Consider the following 14,527-nt stretch of genomic DNA (forward strand, 5'->3'; position numbering starts at 1 on the left):
GTCCTTGGGAACCAATTATATTGTTTTAACCTTTCGTTCGCATGTTAAATAAATTTCTTTTATATTTATATTATATTTTAATTCAAAAGATATTTAAAAATAAAATTAAGTAAAACAAATTAAAATTAAACTTAAATGATATATAAATATAATGATTTATTTAACCTTCTAACTTTATAAAAAAAATTATTTTAGTATTTTATTTATTTAAAGTCTCTGTTAATCTTTAAACTTGTGATAATCGTCGAATCCCTTCAAAATGAATACAAAAGTTAACTTTAATTAACTTGAATAAATCATTATGCTAAATATATATATTTTGATTTCATAATAATTTTAATCTTAATATCAAGACTCCATTTTAATTTTATGAATTGATGAAAGAGTAATGGGAAATGAGTAATGTCAAAAAAGCTTACATCTTTTGAAAACTAAGATTAGGTTTACATTTGGTTGTTTCTTAGAAACTTACCCTTCCTACTGAAACTCAACTTTGTGAACAGCATAAAATAATTTTAAATACTTATATTTGGGTCTTTATATATTTAAAACAATTTGAGTTGTTGCAATATGTGAATATAATTAATTAAATTTGTAACTATCAAATATGCTGATTTTTTTTGTATAATTATTTCTTTTTGTATATAAAATATTATAAAAATTAATAAGTTATTTTTAAAAATTAAATTTATGCTTATAATTATAATTATTATATTTAAAAAAAATCCACTTATTCTAATAAAAAACCTACACTTTCATACATCAACCTAAAATTAAACCGAACATTATAAACTCAAACCGTACTGAATTCATCAGTTCAAATATATAATAATTATAAAAAATAATAATATAAAAAACTTGACATTTTATAAAAAAAATTAAAAATATATAATATTGCTTTAAAACACAACTAGAATAAATCCAAATAAATTGGAGTCCAAGTGCACTTGAATCTAGACAAATATTTGTTTAGATTCATTCTTAATGTTAAATAATTTTAATATTTTTTTATAAATTTATATATTTTTAAATATTTTTATTTTTATTAATGCTTATGGTCATGCTTTTTGGTTGCCGGTTTCACGTCATCACATTTTAACAATATTGGAGTAGTATGAAATTGAATCAAGGAATTAAGTCCAAAAAGAATTTTAAAACTCTTCGGTTGAAAAAATAACTAAGCTTGAAGCAGGATTCAGCTTTGATAGTTGAAACTTTTAGGTGGTTGTACCTCTGCCTCGTCCTTTGCAAATGATACATGAACTCCGCAATGCTTTACCTCACAACAAATGCAGTGAGACCAATCCCCCTTGCAAACAAGAGGGTAGAATTTAAACCAAACCAGGCCTCATTTGTTTGATGCCTGAGTTTCCACAAACCGACTAACTTCAGCATTGTCATCACAGAAATAAGTGATCCCACCCAACCAATTGGTCTCCAGGGATTCGTCTCTGAAGCCCAAAAATATCAAAAAGGTACAAAAAAGGCCCTTGAAGTTTGACGTGAAAATTACTAAGATATTTGTTTCAAAAAAAAAAAATTACCAAGATATTTGAAAATTTCTGCTCTATTTAATCAAGAACACTTTTATTTTTTTTATTGTATTATTTTTGCCTTATAAGGTTAAAATTCGGGAAGATTTAAAATTAATCGTTTCTCTCTTTTCTAGTCAAAAATTTTATTGAAGTTTGATTTAATAAATTGGTAAGACTTATTTATGCTTTTAATTCTTTTTTGTTCTTTGATATTTATTGTAACAATTTTTATCCGAATTTATAGTTAAACTCAGGCAAAGAATTTCGATTTCCTTTCGGCACAAATTTTTGTAGAGCTGACTTGTGGAACCATTACGAGTATCCTCGCCTCTGAAGTTAAGGAGAACATTCTACGTCCTTGCTTTGATCATATCAGCAGCAGCAGAAGAAGAAGAAGATGTTGAAGGAAGCATATGGGTGTTCCGCCGGATTTGATGGAAGATTATTGAATTATGAGTAAAACTCTTACATTTGGTTCTTTCTTAGAAACCTATAGCCATACTTCCCACTGTATATCAACTGCTCAAGCGTGTGGGACCTTGACCATTGAAAACAATTGCACGAGCCTCCAACAAATTGAACTGAAAGGTAAATTACACCAGTTGTTCTTATAGCTTAGCTTAATTAATTTTCTTCAGATTTACTTAACTGTTTTTATTATTTTATTTCCAGCTTTTACTTTTCACGTTTTATTTTTCTTATTTATTTCAGATTCCAGATTTTCAATTCTATCCTCCCCAAAATTTCTTGGGCACCACAACTGCCCAGACACAAATTTGGTCGAGAAATATAAACAATTTCAGTAAACCCAATCTTTGAGGGATCGACCCTACTCCCTATACTGCTTAAATTGCAAATTAGGCGTACGTTTATATTGGTGAATTCGACACCCATCACCTTAACTTTTGATTAAAATTATATTTCAACTATTCAACTTTCAAAAATTATATAATTGTCACTGAAATTATCAAAATATTACGATTTTTTTTTATGAAAACCCCTTAGTGCCATTAACTCTTCCTGATCCAAATTTTAATGCCGACATGTGGCATAAAATGAGTGGCTGGAAAAATTCAAATGGGAAATTATGAAATTAATAATGTTTAAATTAGTTTTATAAAAAGATTTATAAAAAGACTAACGCCTATAATTGTGATATATTTGAATTGGCTTGAAATAAGATAGACTTTTGAGTCAATTACCCGAATTCTTATTTTTGTAATAACAATATTTTCATCAAAATTAATTATAAAATGTATATACTTTTTTAATGCTTTTCTTAAAAAAATTTAAATAAATAATAAACTCGAATTTTTTGAACCGGGTCAGATTGATATAAAAATTTGAGAAAAAATAAACATTAATAAATATCACTTACAATAATACAATAAACTCAATGATAAATACGTAATATGTTAAATATTTAATAAACATGATCAGGGTTTGAACTTCAGTATAGAAGATGAAGCATCACTCAGCTCTCATACTTTGAATCCTTAATTTCCAAATAATAGATGAACCCCGCACTGTTTTACCTCGTATTCTAAGGAACCCCACCCTACAATGTAGAAATGAAAGGAAGCCACATTGTAAATACGGTTGTTTGATGCCTCACTTTTACCAAACTCCCAAACTTTGAAATCATCATATAAGACGAACAAGTGATCTGACAATCCGCTTTCAAACCAAAAGGAGAAAGAACAGGTAAGGTCTTGATTATCGCCATTACAGGATTTTAGATGACATTCACATTCAATGTCGAATTCCATACCATCATAAGAGTCTGGGATTGAAACAACAACGGAAGCAACGAAACATGGAAAGTTTATCCTGCTATTATTAGAGCACCACTCTGAAGGCAATTGGATGTTTATGGAAGATCCTAAGCTTTTGAAATCAAACCATTCCGGAATTTCACTTCCAGGGACGCATGTAAGAATCCTAATTCTTCTTTTGCTTTCTGGGGGTGCCTGTTTAATTACAATTATTAGAAACATGATTGATTATTCAGCATATAGCTATCCATTGTTTTCTGATAGCACATTATAGTTGTCCTCAGGAATCCACAACCTACTGCGTTTTTCAAGTTTTAAAGTTGATTCATCGCGTACATAAAAACCCCTAACCCTTATCCATCACAAGAATAGGATTTCGTAGCATTACTGAACAAACACAATCTAAATCATTAGTTTCAAACATTTCAATAATCATAATATAATTCATCATTAAACATGCATAACATTATTTTTTAAAATCTAACATGTATTGATTTCCTAAAAATTCAATGATAATTTTTAAGTGGATTTATGATGTCAATGTAATTAATAACATTATTTATACTAAAGATTCTATCACATATATTGATATTATGATTTTTTTGAAATCTAACTCATTATGATTTCTTTTATTTATTAAACAAAAAGTAAAAATTATTAAAGATTGTCTTGTATTGAGTTTTGATGAATTGACCTTAAATAAAATTTATAATAAAAAAACAGATAATTTTTTAATTAAATTTACTAATTGAATTTTAAAAAAAATTACAAAATAAAAGTTTTACACAAGATTAGATTGGTTTGTTTTAATACTATTAGTACATTGAACAATTTATGCTTGTGAACAATTTCGATATAGCTTTAATCATGAACTTGGACATTGTTGTTGAATTATATTTCTATCAACCACATGATTATGGTTTGTTTGTTCAGTTAACTAAAATTTCGATTATGTCATTAGCTATATTCTTTTATTGAAACTTCATTTTTTTTTAAATTATAAAATTCATGAGATTATAATTTTATCTTTTTATAGTTGATTGGATCTTATTTTCGTTGACATTATTTCTATTACAACAATAAAATAAAATTAACTTTTTAAAAAATTAAGCTTTAAAATAAAAAAAACTTGAACAACCATAAAATTAAGATTTAAAAAGAAGTACTAAAACCCTCAAGAGAATGAAAGTTCAGTACTAACTTGGGACTAGAAGAAAACCATAAATACCAACTACAGGAAAAGTGACAAATTCAAAGGCTAAATGAATAATTAAGGTTATTTACACATGCATTCAATTTCTATTTGTGTTTAAACAATGATAGAAATGAAAACCAAGATATAAAATTTTGAGCCAAAAATAACGATTAATAGAAATCTCTTACAATTATAAATAAAACCAATAATAATTATGTTAAATATTTTGTAAACATTTTTAAGTTCTGGAACTCAGTATTAATTATGAGGTTGAAACATCATTGAGCTGTCACACTTGGAATCCTTAATTTGCAAATAATCGATGAACTCCGCACTGTTTTACCTCGCATTGTGAGGAATCCAGCCCTTCAAGGTAGAAATTAAAGGCGGCCTCAATGTAAATACGGTTGTTTGATGCCTCACTTTTAACAATCTCCCTAACTTTGAAACCATCATACACTAGGAACACGTGATCTGACAATCGATTTCTAAACGAAAAGTTGGAAGACCAACTAAAGCAATGATTGTCGCCGTTACAGGATTTTAGAAGACATTCACATGCAATGCCAAATTCCCCACCAGTATAAGGAGAGTCTGGGAATGAAACAACAGCAGAAGCAACGAAACTCGGAAAGTTTATCCTGCTATTATTAGAGCACCACTCTGAAGGCAATTGGATGTTCATGGAAGATCCTAAGCTTTTAAAATCAAACCATTCCGGGATTTCACTTCCGGGGACGCATTTAACGATATTTCTTTTTTTGCTTTCTGGGGTTGCCTGTTTGATAACAATTATTAGAAACGTGATTTAATATTCAGCATATAGCTATCCAAAAGAAGAAGAAGAAGCTGACCTGATGATAATCTTTTAGTAGAGTGACAATATGCTCAAATGGCATCTCCAACTTTGGTGTTTCTGGGCCGCTTGCAGCTTTCTGATCCAGTAGGAAGCAGTTCGTAAATAGCCAACCCAAGGATTTACAAAACACTGCTTGCTTAAAAACCTGCTTAATGCCTGAGATTTCCTCTAGTGAAGTGTCGTCATCTGCATCTATATCATTCCCCACACCTTTCTCACCCAGTTTGAAGCAGTTGCTAAAATCCAAAACCAAACTTCGATATGGTCTGTCCTGACAAAACAGTGCTTGCTTAAACAGCTTCTTAATGCTTGAGATATCCTCTAATGAAGTACAGTCATGTGCATCTAAATGTTCCAGGCTTGGTGGAAGCTCTGGTAATGATTTCAGTCTCTTGCAATTCCGCAAGATTAACTCATGCAACTGAAATTGTTTGATGGTTGTGGGCAAGTTCTCAAGATTGCTTTCAGATAAATCTAACTGCTTCATAGAGGATAACCCATGGGGATCTTTCTGATTCACTAGTCTGCCTCCAACCGTAGTAAACAAGTTTTTAACGATTAGATTTGAACGACCACAAAGACTAAGACACAAAAGAGATTTCAATTTATAAAAGCTGTCAGGAAGGCAAACAAGGTTTTTACAGTTGTTCATATTCAAATGCGTAAGAACAATAAGATTGTCAATTGAGGATGGTAATTCCTTCAAAGCCGTTCCACTTAAATCAAGATCCTTCAACCACTCCATGGTGTCCATGACTTCCGGGAAAATCTCCAATCTCGAGCAACCTGTAAGATAGAATCTCGAGAGAGATTTCAATTTATAAAAGCTGTTAGGAAGGCAAACAAGATTTTCACAGTTTTGCAATGTCAAATCCTGAAGACCAATAAGATTGCCAATCGAGGATGGTAATTCCTTCAAAGCTGTTCCGCTTAAATCAAGTTCAAACAACCCCTCCATGGTGTCCATGATTTTCGGGAAAATCTCCAATCTCGAGCAACCTTTAAGATAGAATCTCCCGAGAGATTTCAATTTATAAAAACTGTCAGGAAGGCAAATAAGGTTTTCACAATTGTTCAATCCCAAATACTTAAGACCAATAAGATTGGCAATTGAGGATGGTAATTCCTTCAAAGCCGTTCCGCTTAAATCAAGTTCATACAACCTCTCCATGGTGTCCATGATTTCCGGGAAAATCTCCAATCTCAAGCAACCTGTAAGATAGAATCTCTCGAGAGATTTCAATTTACAAAAGCTGTCAGGAAGGCAAACAAGGTTTTTACAGTTGTTCATATTCAAACGCGTAAGACCAATAAGATTTCCAATTGAGGATGGTAATTCCTTCAAAGCTATTCCGCTTAAATCAAGTTCATACAACCTCTCCCTGGTGTCCATGATTTCTGGGAAAATCTCCAATCTCGAACAACCTTTAAGATTGAATATCTCAAGAGATTTCAATTTATAAAAGCTGTCACGAAAGCAAACAAGGTTTTTACAGTTGTTCATATTGAAACGCGTAAGACCAATAAGATTGCCAATTGAGGATGGTAATTCCTTCAAAGCCGTTCCGCTTAAATCAAGTTCATACAACCTCTCCATGGTGTCCATGATTTCTGGGAAAATCTCCAATCTCGAGCAACCTTTAAGATAGAATCTCTCAAGAGATTTCAATTTACAAAAGCTGTCAGGAAGGCAAACAAGGTTTTTACAGTCGTTCAAGCTCAAATACACAAGACCAATAAGATTGACAATTGAGGATGGTAATTCCTTCAAAGCCGTTCCGCTTAAATCAAGTTCATACAACCTCTCCATGGTGTCCATGATTTCCGGGAAAATCTCCAATCTCGAGCAACCATGAAGACGGAATGTCGTAAGAGATTTCAATTTGCAAAAGCTGCCAGGAAGGCAAACAAGGTTTTCACAGTTGTTCATATGCAAATTCTCAAGACCAATAAGATTGCCAATTGAGGATGGTAATTCCTTCAAAGCCATTCCACTTAAAACAAGATGCCTCAAACTCTCCATGGTGCCCACGATTTCTGGAAAACTACACAGATTTGAGCAGCCTATAAGATTAAGCTCGGTAAGGGATGTGGCTTTGTAAAAGCTAGGCAGAGATCTAAGATTTTTACAAGAGTTGACATTCAAAAGAGTTAGCTTCTCAAGATGTTGAAGGGATGAAGGAAGGTCACGCAAGTTATAACACCAGCGAAGGTTTATCGTTTCAAGATTTGGGGCACTTGAGAGGTCCGGGATTCTTATAAGGTTCAGGGATAAGTCGAGTGTGATAACCTTCAAATTTACTAAATCCTGCATGCATCAGAAGATAGTGTTTGATAAACTTGTGTACATTGAAGGACAATAATGCAACAGATGTGACCAAAATATAAAAAAAGTGCAACGAAACATTAAACAATCTTCAAAATGGTATATTTGAGTAGTGGAACCAACAAGATTGAGGTCCATTCCAACTCATCGCTCCAATTTTGTTTTCCTTTTAAAATTCAAGGTCAATTTGACATAGAGGTTTAAATTATGGTGTTCCCTCGGTAGGCTCATTATTTTTCTATATGCGTTTAAATTATAAATTAATTATTATTTTATAATTATATTTTTAGTTAAAAAAATTATTGAATGTTATAAATAAATTACATATTCCATCCATTGATGTATATGAGCAATTAGTACTGTTTACAAAAATGGATATAATATTTTATTTTTGAGATAAAAGTAAAACTCAAAGTTATTTACATAAAAATATCCAAAAAAAAACAGTTTGTGTGTGTCGTAATATTATGAAAAATTAAATGGAAAGTTAATTGATATTTGAAATAGTTTAAACAAAAATATTAAATTCAACAAATAAATTTGAACAAAATAATAATCTTAATCAGCAATTATTAAACAGAGGGTTTATTTTTATCTTTCTCTTTTCAACATTTATTAGTACTATATTATATATTACTATTTTATAGTTTTTTATCTTTTGATTATGAAATTGCCATATGTTATTATAGAAATAGAATTTTTTATCATTGAGTTTGGTCAACCAATTATTAAATTATTGATTTAAGCAGATATTAGAATTTTTTTGTCATTCATTATGCATAATTATTTTCAAATTATTAATCTTTTATATTATGAAATTTACTAACAATACTTGTTATATCTTTTTAAATTTTTTTCTTTACTCCAATAATGAAAATCTAATAAATTTAAATTTAAATAAATTAATAAAAATTATAGATTTAAATTTGATCAATTTTAACATAAATTAATATCATGTAAACTCTATTTTTAATTATTTATTAGTTTAACAAAATTACATATAATAAAATATTTCTAGGAGTTTAGTAATATCAAGGATTCTAACTGAATTCAATTTTTTTCCCAAGCATAAACCTAATAAATTAATATTATAACTTCTTTTTATGCAAAAATAACTTAAATATATGAAAACATAACAACAGGGTAGATTGAAACTTTATATAATCAAGAAATGGAAATGGAATTAGTTCCAAACATGCTTGCATCAATCTACAAAACACCTTACAAAACGAGTCATAGATTGACATCCAAAGAAAAAAGAGTACCTGTTTTCCCTCCCAGAGTTGTTTGACATTGCTACGTCTCATATTAAGTTCAACTAGGTACCTTAGATCAAACTTGGTGGGCAAAGATCTCAAAGGGTATCCCTCCCAGTAAAGGTACCTTAGCTCCTCAGGAAATGATAAAAGCCCTTTAAAAAGTAAGATTCTTCCACAAGAATGATAGAATTTGAGAAATCTTAGCTTTCGCATCTTCATCATGGCTGTCGGTTCCAATTCCAACTTTGCAAGTTGGGACATATCAAGTTCAATGCCTCTGAGCATTTCCGTTCCCTAAACCCAAGAGCAGTATATGGAGTCAAGATATAGGCAAAACATGAACTCAAGATAATTATCATATACATATATGTATTTTATACAAATATGTGTTCGAATAAGAATCAAACATGATTACCGGACATGGTTATGTCCAGAGAAAATGAAGAGTGATAGTAACATAAGTGAAGGAAATGAACAGGGCCCTTACATTGTTTTTTGATAGCACATCATAGCTGTCCTCAGGAATCCACAGCCTACTGCGTTTTTCAGGCTTTAAAGGTGATTCATCGTGTACAATATTCCAACCCATATGTTGCAATAAATCATGCACTGCTATCTGATCTCGTGAAACAGATATAAGAGATTTATTAATGAGATTCTCAATTCCCGAATGTGCAGAGACATAACAAGCATCCATAATCCTTGTTACATAGTCTCGATCCTTCCCCTTAAAGAAACAAACAATGTCAAGAAACATTTCTTTCTCTTCACAATCTAGTCCATCAAAACTCCATTTCAACACATTCTGAATGTCCTGCTTAGGAACTTGCTTTAGTTTCTTTACTTCACTTTCCTGATAGCTTTTGGTCATGCCACAAAGAGAGGACCCGATAAGTCTAATAGCTAAAGGGTTTCCATTAGCAACACTTAAAACCATCTGTGATAGCTCCAACTTATATTCTATAGGATTATTACTTTTGAAAGCACGTTGACAGAAGAGCTGAACAGATTCATCTTTATCTAATTCCTTCACTTCATAAATGAGATCAATGTCACACTGGATAAGCACTTGTTTATTTCTAGTGGTAACAATGACTCGACTTCCAGGACCGAACCGATCAATCCCGCCGAATAAAAACTCGAGTTGGCTTAACTTTGACACATCATCACAAACTATCAGAACCTTCTTCTTGGAAAGCCTGTTCTTAATAAAGCCTGATCCGATTGTGGGCGTTGAGATATATAAATTTTCATCTTCTAATATGGTTGAAAGAAATTCCTTACGCAATTTTAATAATTCTCTTCGTTCGTCATGTTCTCTCACGTTTGCAAGAAAGTAGCAGCTTTGGAAACCATTTGAAACATGGTGATAAATTGCATCGGCAAGTGTAGTTTTGCCTATACCTCCCATACCCCAAATGCCTAGCATTCGGAAATCTGGGAATCCATATTGAAATAATGACAAAACTTCCTGCATCCGCCTCTCAATTCCTACTAAACCCTTTAAATTAGCGCTTGAGGTTCCCCAATCCAGTTTCTTCACTATATCTTCCATAATTTTATCTACTAGTGTTGAGTCATTCCTATACATTAAAAGAAGAAACAAATTACAGGAGAAATAAAAAGGAAACAGAGGTAAAGAAATAAAAATGATAAAGTGAATCATAAAGTGACTTTTAAAAAGAAGACATTCAAATACAGATGTAGAATTCAAATTTCACTATCTACAGCCCTTTTTAAATCCTCAAATTATAACTTTTTTCTTGGAAAATAAATATATTAATAGACTGGACAGTAGATTTTATACAAGAGAGAATGATATGAAGGTGTGATGAACTTTGAGTCAAAGAAAGGCAGGATAGAAAACGAAACAAACAATAACATTGTTGAATGTAGATGCTTAGCATGTTACTCACATTCTTCATATTTTTTCTACAATATGCGACCCGTCTCTATGCCTACAAAATTCTGGTCGACAAAAATTAAAAAAAAAAAAATTGGAGAAGTTAAGTCTTTCATATCAAGTATCTGCCCCTCAACTCGAATCTGGGTGGCATAAATGAAGCACTGCTTGAAAAAAAAACAGTCTGTGCTTAATCTCTCTGCTTCCGAATCAATGTATATTTATAGAAAAAGAAAAAAAAGAGCAAGGGTAACGATAGGGAGTTGCAATTACCGAGTGACTTGTGAATCCCAACCAGATAATTTGCCAGCTGCAGTCAAAGCACTTCTCCAGGTTTTCACCTTTGCTGGCTCATGCTTGAAATTTTCTTCATGCTTTGCAAATGCATCTGCAAAACTCCCTGTTTGGTTCCGCACATCTCTTGGGTCTACACCGTAAAATACAGGAACAACCCATTTGTTGCAGTCCATGATCTTGACCAGCTCAGCCAAGCACCATTTGGAAGAAGCGTAGTCTTTGGAGAAAACAATGACTGAAACCCTGGATCCTTGAATGGCCGTCAACAGCGCCCCTGAAATTTCATCTCCTTTTCGAAGCTCCTCATCGTCTATAAAAGTTTCGATATTCTTTCGACCCAAATCTTTATACAGATGACTCACGAAACCATCACGAGTATCCTTGCCTCTGAAGCTAAGGAAAACATCGTATGTCCTTGGCTTGATCATATCAGCAGCAGCAGAAGATTTAGAGGAAAACATATTTGGGTTGAGCCGGATTTGATGAAAGATTATTGGAATATGAGCAAATGGACAGTTTTTAATGTCAATTACGCTGATAGCTTTCTTAGAAATTAATCAAATTTCTTTAGTTTGGCGTGAGGAGCATGGGCATTAAAAAAAAAAAGGAATCTTTAAGACCGCCGAAAGTTAACTTTGTGGGCAGCATAGAAGATTAGTGACTAGTTTTTGATTAAACAGTTTTAAAATTATATATTAAATACGTTTTACTGTGTCAAAAAGTTAGAATTGAAAATATTGATGTATTGTTTTTATAAAAAAATCGTTTTTTCTTTAATAAATAAAATAAATAATCAAATCTCGAAGCACTTATAAAATTTGATTTTTTATTATTATTAAATAAAATAAAATATTCTAAAATATAATCTTTGCTTTCTTCTTTATTTGCTAGCATTAGTTCCTTATTTTCTTTTTCATTATTTAATTTTCAGCTTTAGAAACATTGCACTAGTAGCCAAATCTTGCGTCACCAACCTACATCCCCTTTTCATTTTAGATATATCAAACTCCAACATGCCCCAAACTTTAGTCAACTAAACCCCTTTCAGCTTTAGGTCGGTGTTAACCCCGTCAAAGATCCGTGAGTTACGAACCCGAGCATTTTTAACTCCTAATTTTTAGTATTTATTATTTCTCCGGATTAAGAGTATGATTTTGTCAACTCACAAAGTCAAATCAACACTAAGTCAAAAAAGACTTCGTTTGAGTTAGTGTGGTTAGACGTACAGTTAGAATTCCGAAAGGATCAATTGTCTAATCGGTTTTCTGTGAACACATTGGCATGCCAAGTAGGGATTGCTATTTGGTTCCGTCAAGGGAAATAGTAACCGGATTTAAATGTCTCACGCGGTTGAGGACATTGGTTCGAGCTAGGCTCTTTTAGAACGCAAAGCTGCCGGAGTTCTAAATCACGAACGTTTCGTAGGTTGTTCGATCAGCAAGGGTTAGTTATAGGACGTTCCATAACTAATTTACACAAGGAAGAGTTGGTGTTTGAAGTGTCCTTGGTAGCTTTAACTAGCTTATTGGAAAAAAGTTTATCTAATTTCGAGGATCGGTTCAAAGACGAAAAAACTCGTGCCTGAAACGGAGCTAAATTTAATTGATTCTTCTTCAAAATTTACTTAACTGTTTTTCTTATTTAATTGTTTTCAGCTTTTACTTTTTACGTATTTTTTTCCTCTGTTTATTTCAGGTTTCATATTTTATCTCCCCAAACTTCTTGGGCACGACAACTGCCCAGACGTAAATCTGGTTGAGAGAGAAATAATTTGCAAATTAAGTGTAGGATTACATTGGAGGAATCGACAACCATCCTCAGGAATCCACAGCCTACTGAGTTTTTCAGGCTTTAAAGGTGATTCATCGTGTACAATATTCCAACCCATCTGTTGCAATAAATTATGCATCACTATCTGATCTTGTGAAACAGATAAGAGATTTATCAATGAGGTTCTCAATCCTCGAATATGCAGAGACATAACAAGCATCCGTAAACCTTATTACATAGTATCGATCATTCCTTTTAAAGAAACAAGCAATGTCAAGAAACATTTCTTTCTCTTCACAATCTAGCCCATCAAAACTCCATTTCAACATATTCTGAATTTCTAGCTTAGGAACTTGCTTTAGTTTCTTTACTTCACTTTCTTGGTAGCTTTTGGTCTTGCCACGAAGAGAGGATCTGATAAGTCTAATAACTAAAGGGTTAGCTGTTAAGCCACATGTTTAAGTTGCTGCCACTCATCTATTTTTCTGTTTTGTTTGAATAATTCTCCTTGATTTTAGGAGATAGTTATCAAATTACTTTGCTTATTTTTAGATCTAATCTCTATTTTTAGTTATGGATATTAGTATATAAGTGTTGAAGTATTCAATAATAAAATGTATTCAAGTCTTTAAGTTTCATTCTAATCTAGAACTTTCTTCTCCTCTCTTCAATATTTTTTTACCAGCAAATTTAGTGTGTAAACACCAACAAATTGGTATCAAAAGCTTCTTTCTTGAGGGATCTGTGAGGTTATTCAAGTGATTTAATGGAAGGAGAGTCTAATTTTTCAGCCATGGCACTACCAGTCTTCGATGAAGACAATTACCAGATGTGGGTAGTGCACTTGGAAGCTTTGGATCTTTGGGAAGCTGTAAAAGAGGACTACGATATTCTATCACTTCTTGCAAATCCTATGGTGGAACAGATTAAAACATAGAAGGAAAAGAAGACGAGGAAGTCAAAGGTAAAAGCTTGCCTATTTGCAGTCGTATCTCATATTATATTTACACGGATAATGTTCCTGAAGTCAGCAAAAGCAATCTTGGATTACCTCAAGGCAGAGTATGTAGGAGATGAGAGGATTCGTGGAATGCAAGTGCTGAATCTAATCAGGGACTTTGAATTGTAGAAAATAAAGGAGTCAGAATCAGTAAAAGAGTACTCTGACAGACTTCTTAGTGTTGCCAACAAGGTGAGGTTGCTTGGATCCGAGTTGAGTGACTTGAGAATAGTGGAAAAGCTGCTTGTAACTGTTCTAGAGAAGTTTGAAGCCACTATAACCACTCTGGAAAACACAAAGGACCTGTCGAAGATCTCTATTGCAGAGCTCTTAAATGCTTTGCAGGCACAAGAGCAAAGAAGGGCCATAAGACAAGAGGGAGTAGTAGAAGCTGCCTTACCTGCCAAGCATCAAGATTAACAGCAGGTATAAAAAGAAGAAGAACTTGAAGTACCAGCCAACAAATGGAGAGAATTCATTCAGCAATTACCAAAAGGGCAAAGGAAAAGACTCAAAGAAAACTTATCCACCCTACCAACATTGTGGAAAAAAAGACCATTCACCATTCAAATGTTGAAGAAGACCTGACGCCAAATGTTCCAAATGCT

At 32.3% G+C, this 14,527-nt stretch overlaps 1 protein-coding gene across 1 annotated transcript; it reads right to left on the reverse strand.

The window, feature by feature from the left end:
* Positions 1–4,580: 4,580 nt before the first annotated feature.
* LOC121203261 (disease resistance protein RPV1) lies at positions 4,581–11,718 on the reverse strand. Its single transcript, XM_041104835.1, has 5 exons — positions 11,126–11,718; positions 9,437–10,532; positions 8,956–9,243; positions 5,360–7,672; positions 4,581–5,283 (listed from the first exon to the last, which is right to left on the reverse strand). The coding sequence occupies exons 1-5, from the start codon at positions 11,608–11,610 to the stop codon at positions 4,810–4,812; spliced, it is 4,656 nt and encodes a 1,551-aa protein (XP_040960769.1). The 5' UTR covers positions 11,611–11,718; the 3' UTR covers positions 4,581–4,809.
* Between the last annotated feature and the right edge of the window lie 2,809 nt (positions 11,719–14,527).

Source organism: Gossypium hirsutum, chromosome D11 (assembly GCF_007990345.1).
Source record: "Gossypium hirsutum isolate 1008001.06 chromosome D11, Gossypium_hirsutum_v2.1, whole genome shotgun sequence".
NCBI lineage: Eukaryota > Viridiplantae > Streptophyta > Magnoliopsida > Malvales > Malvaceae > Gossypium > Gossypium hirsutum.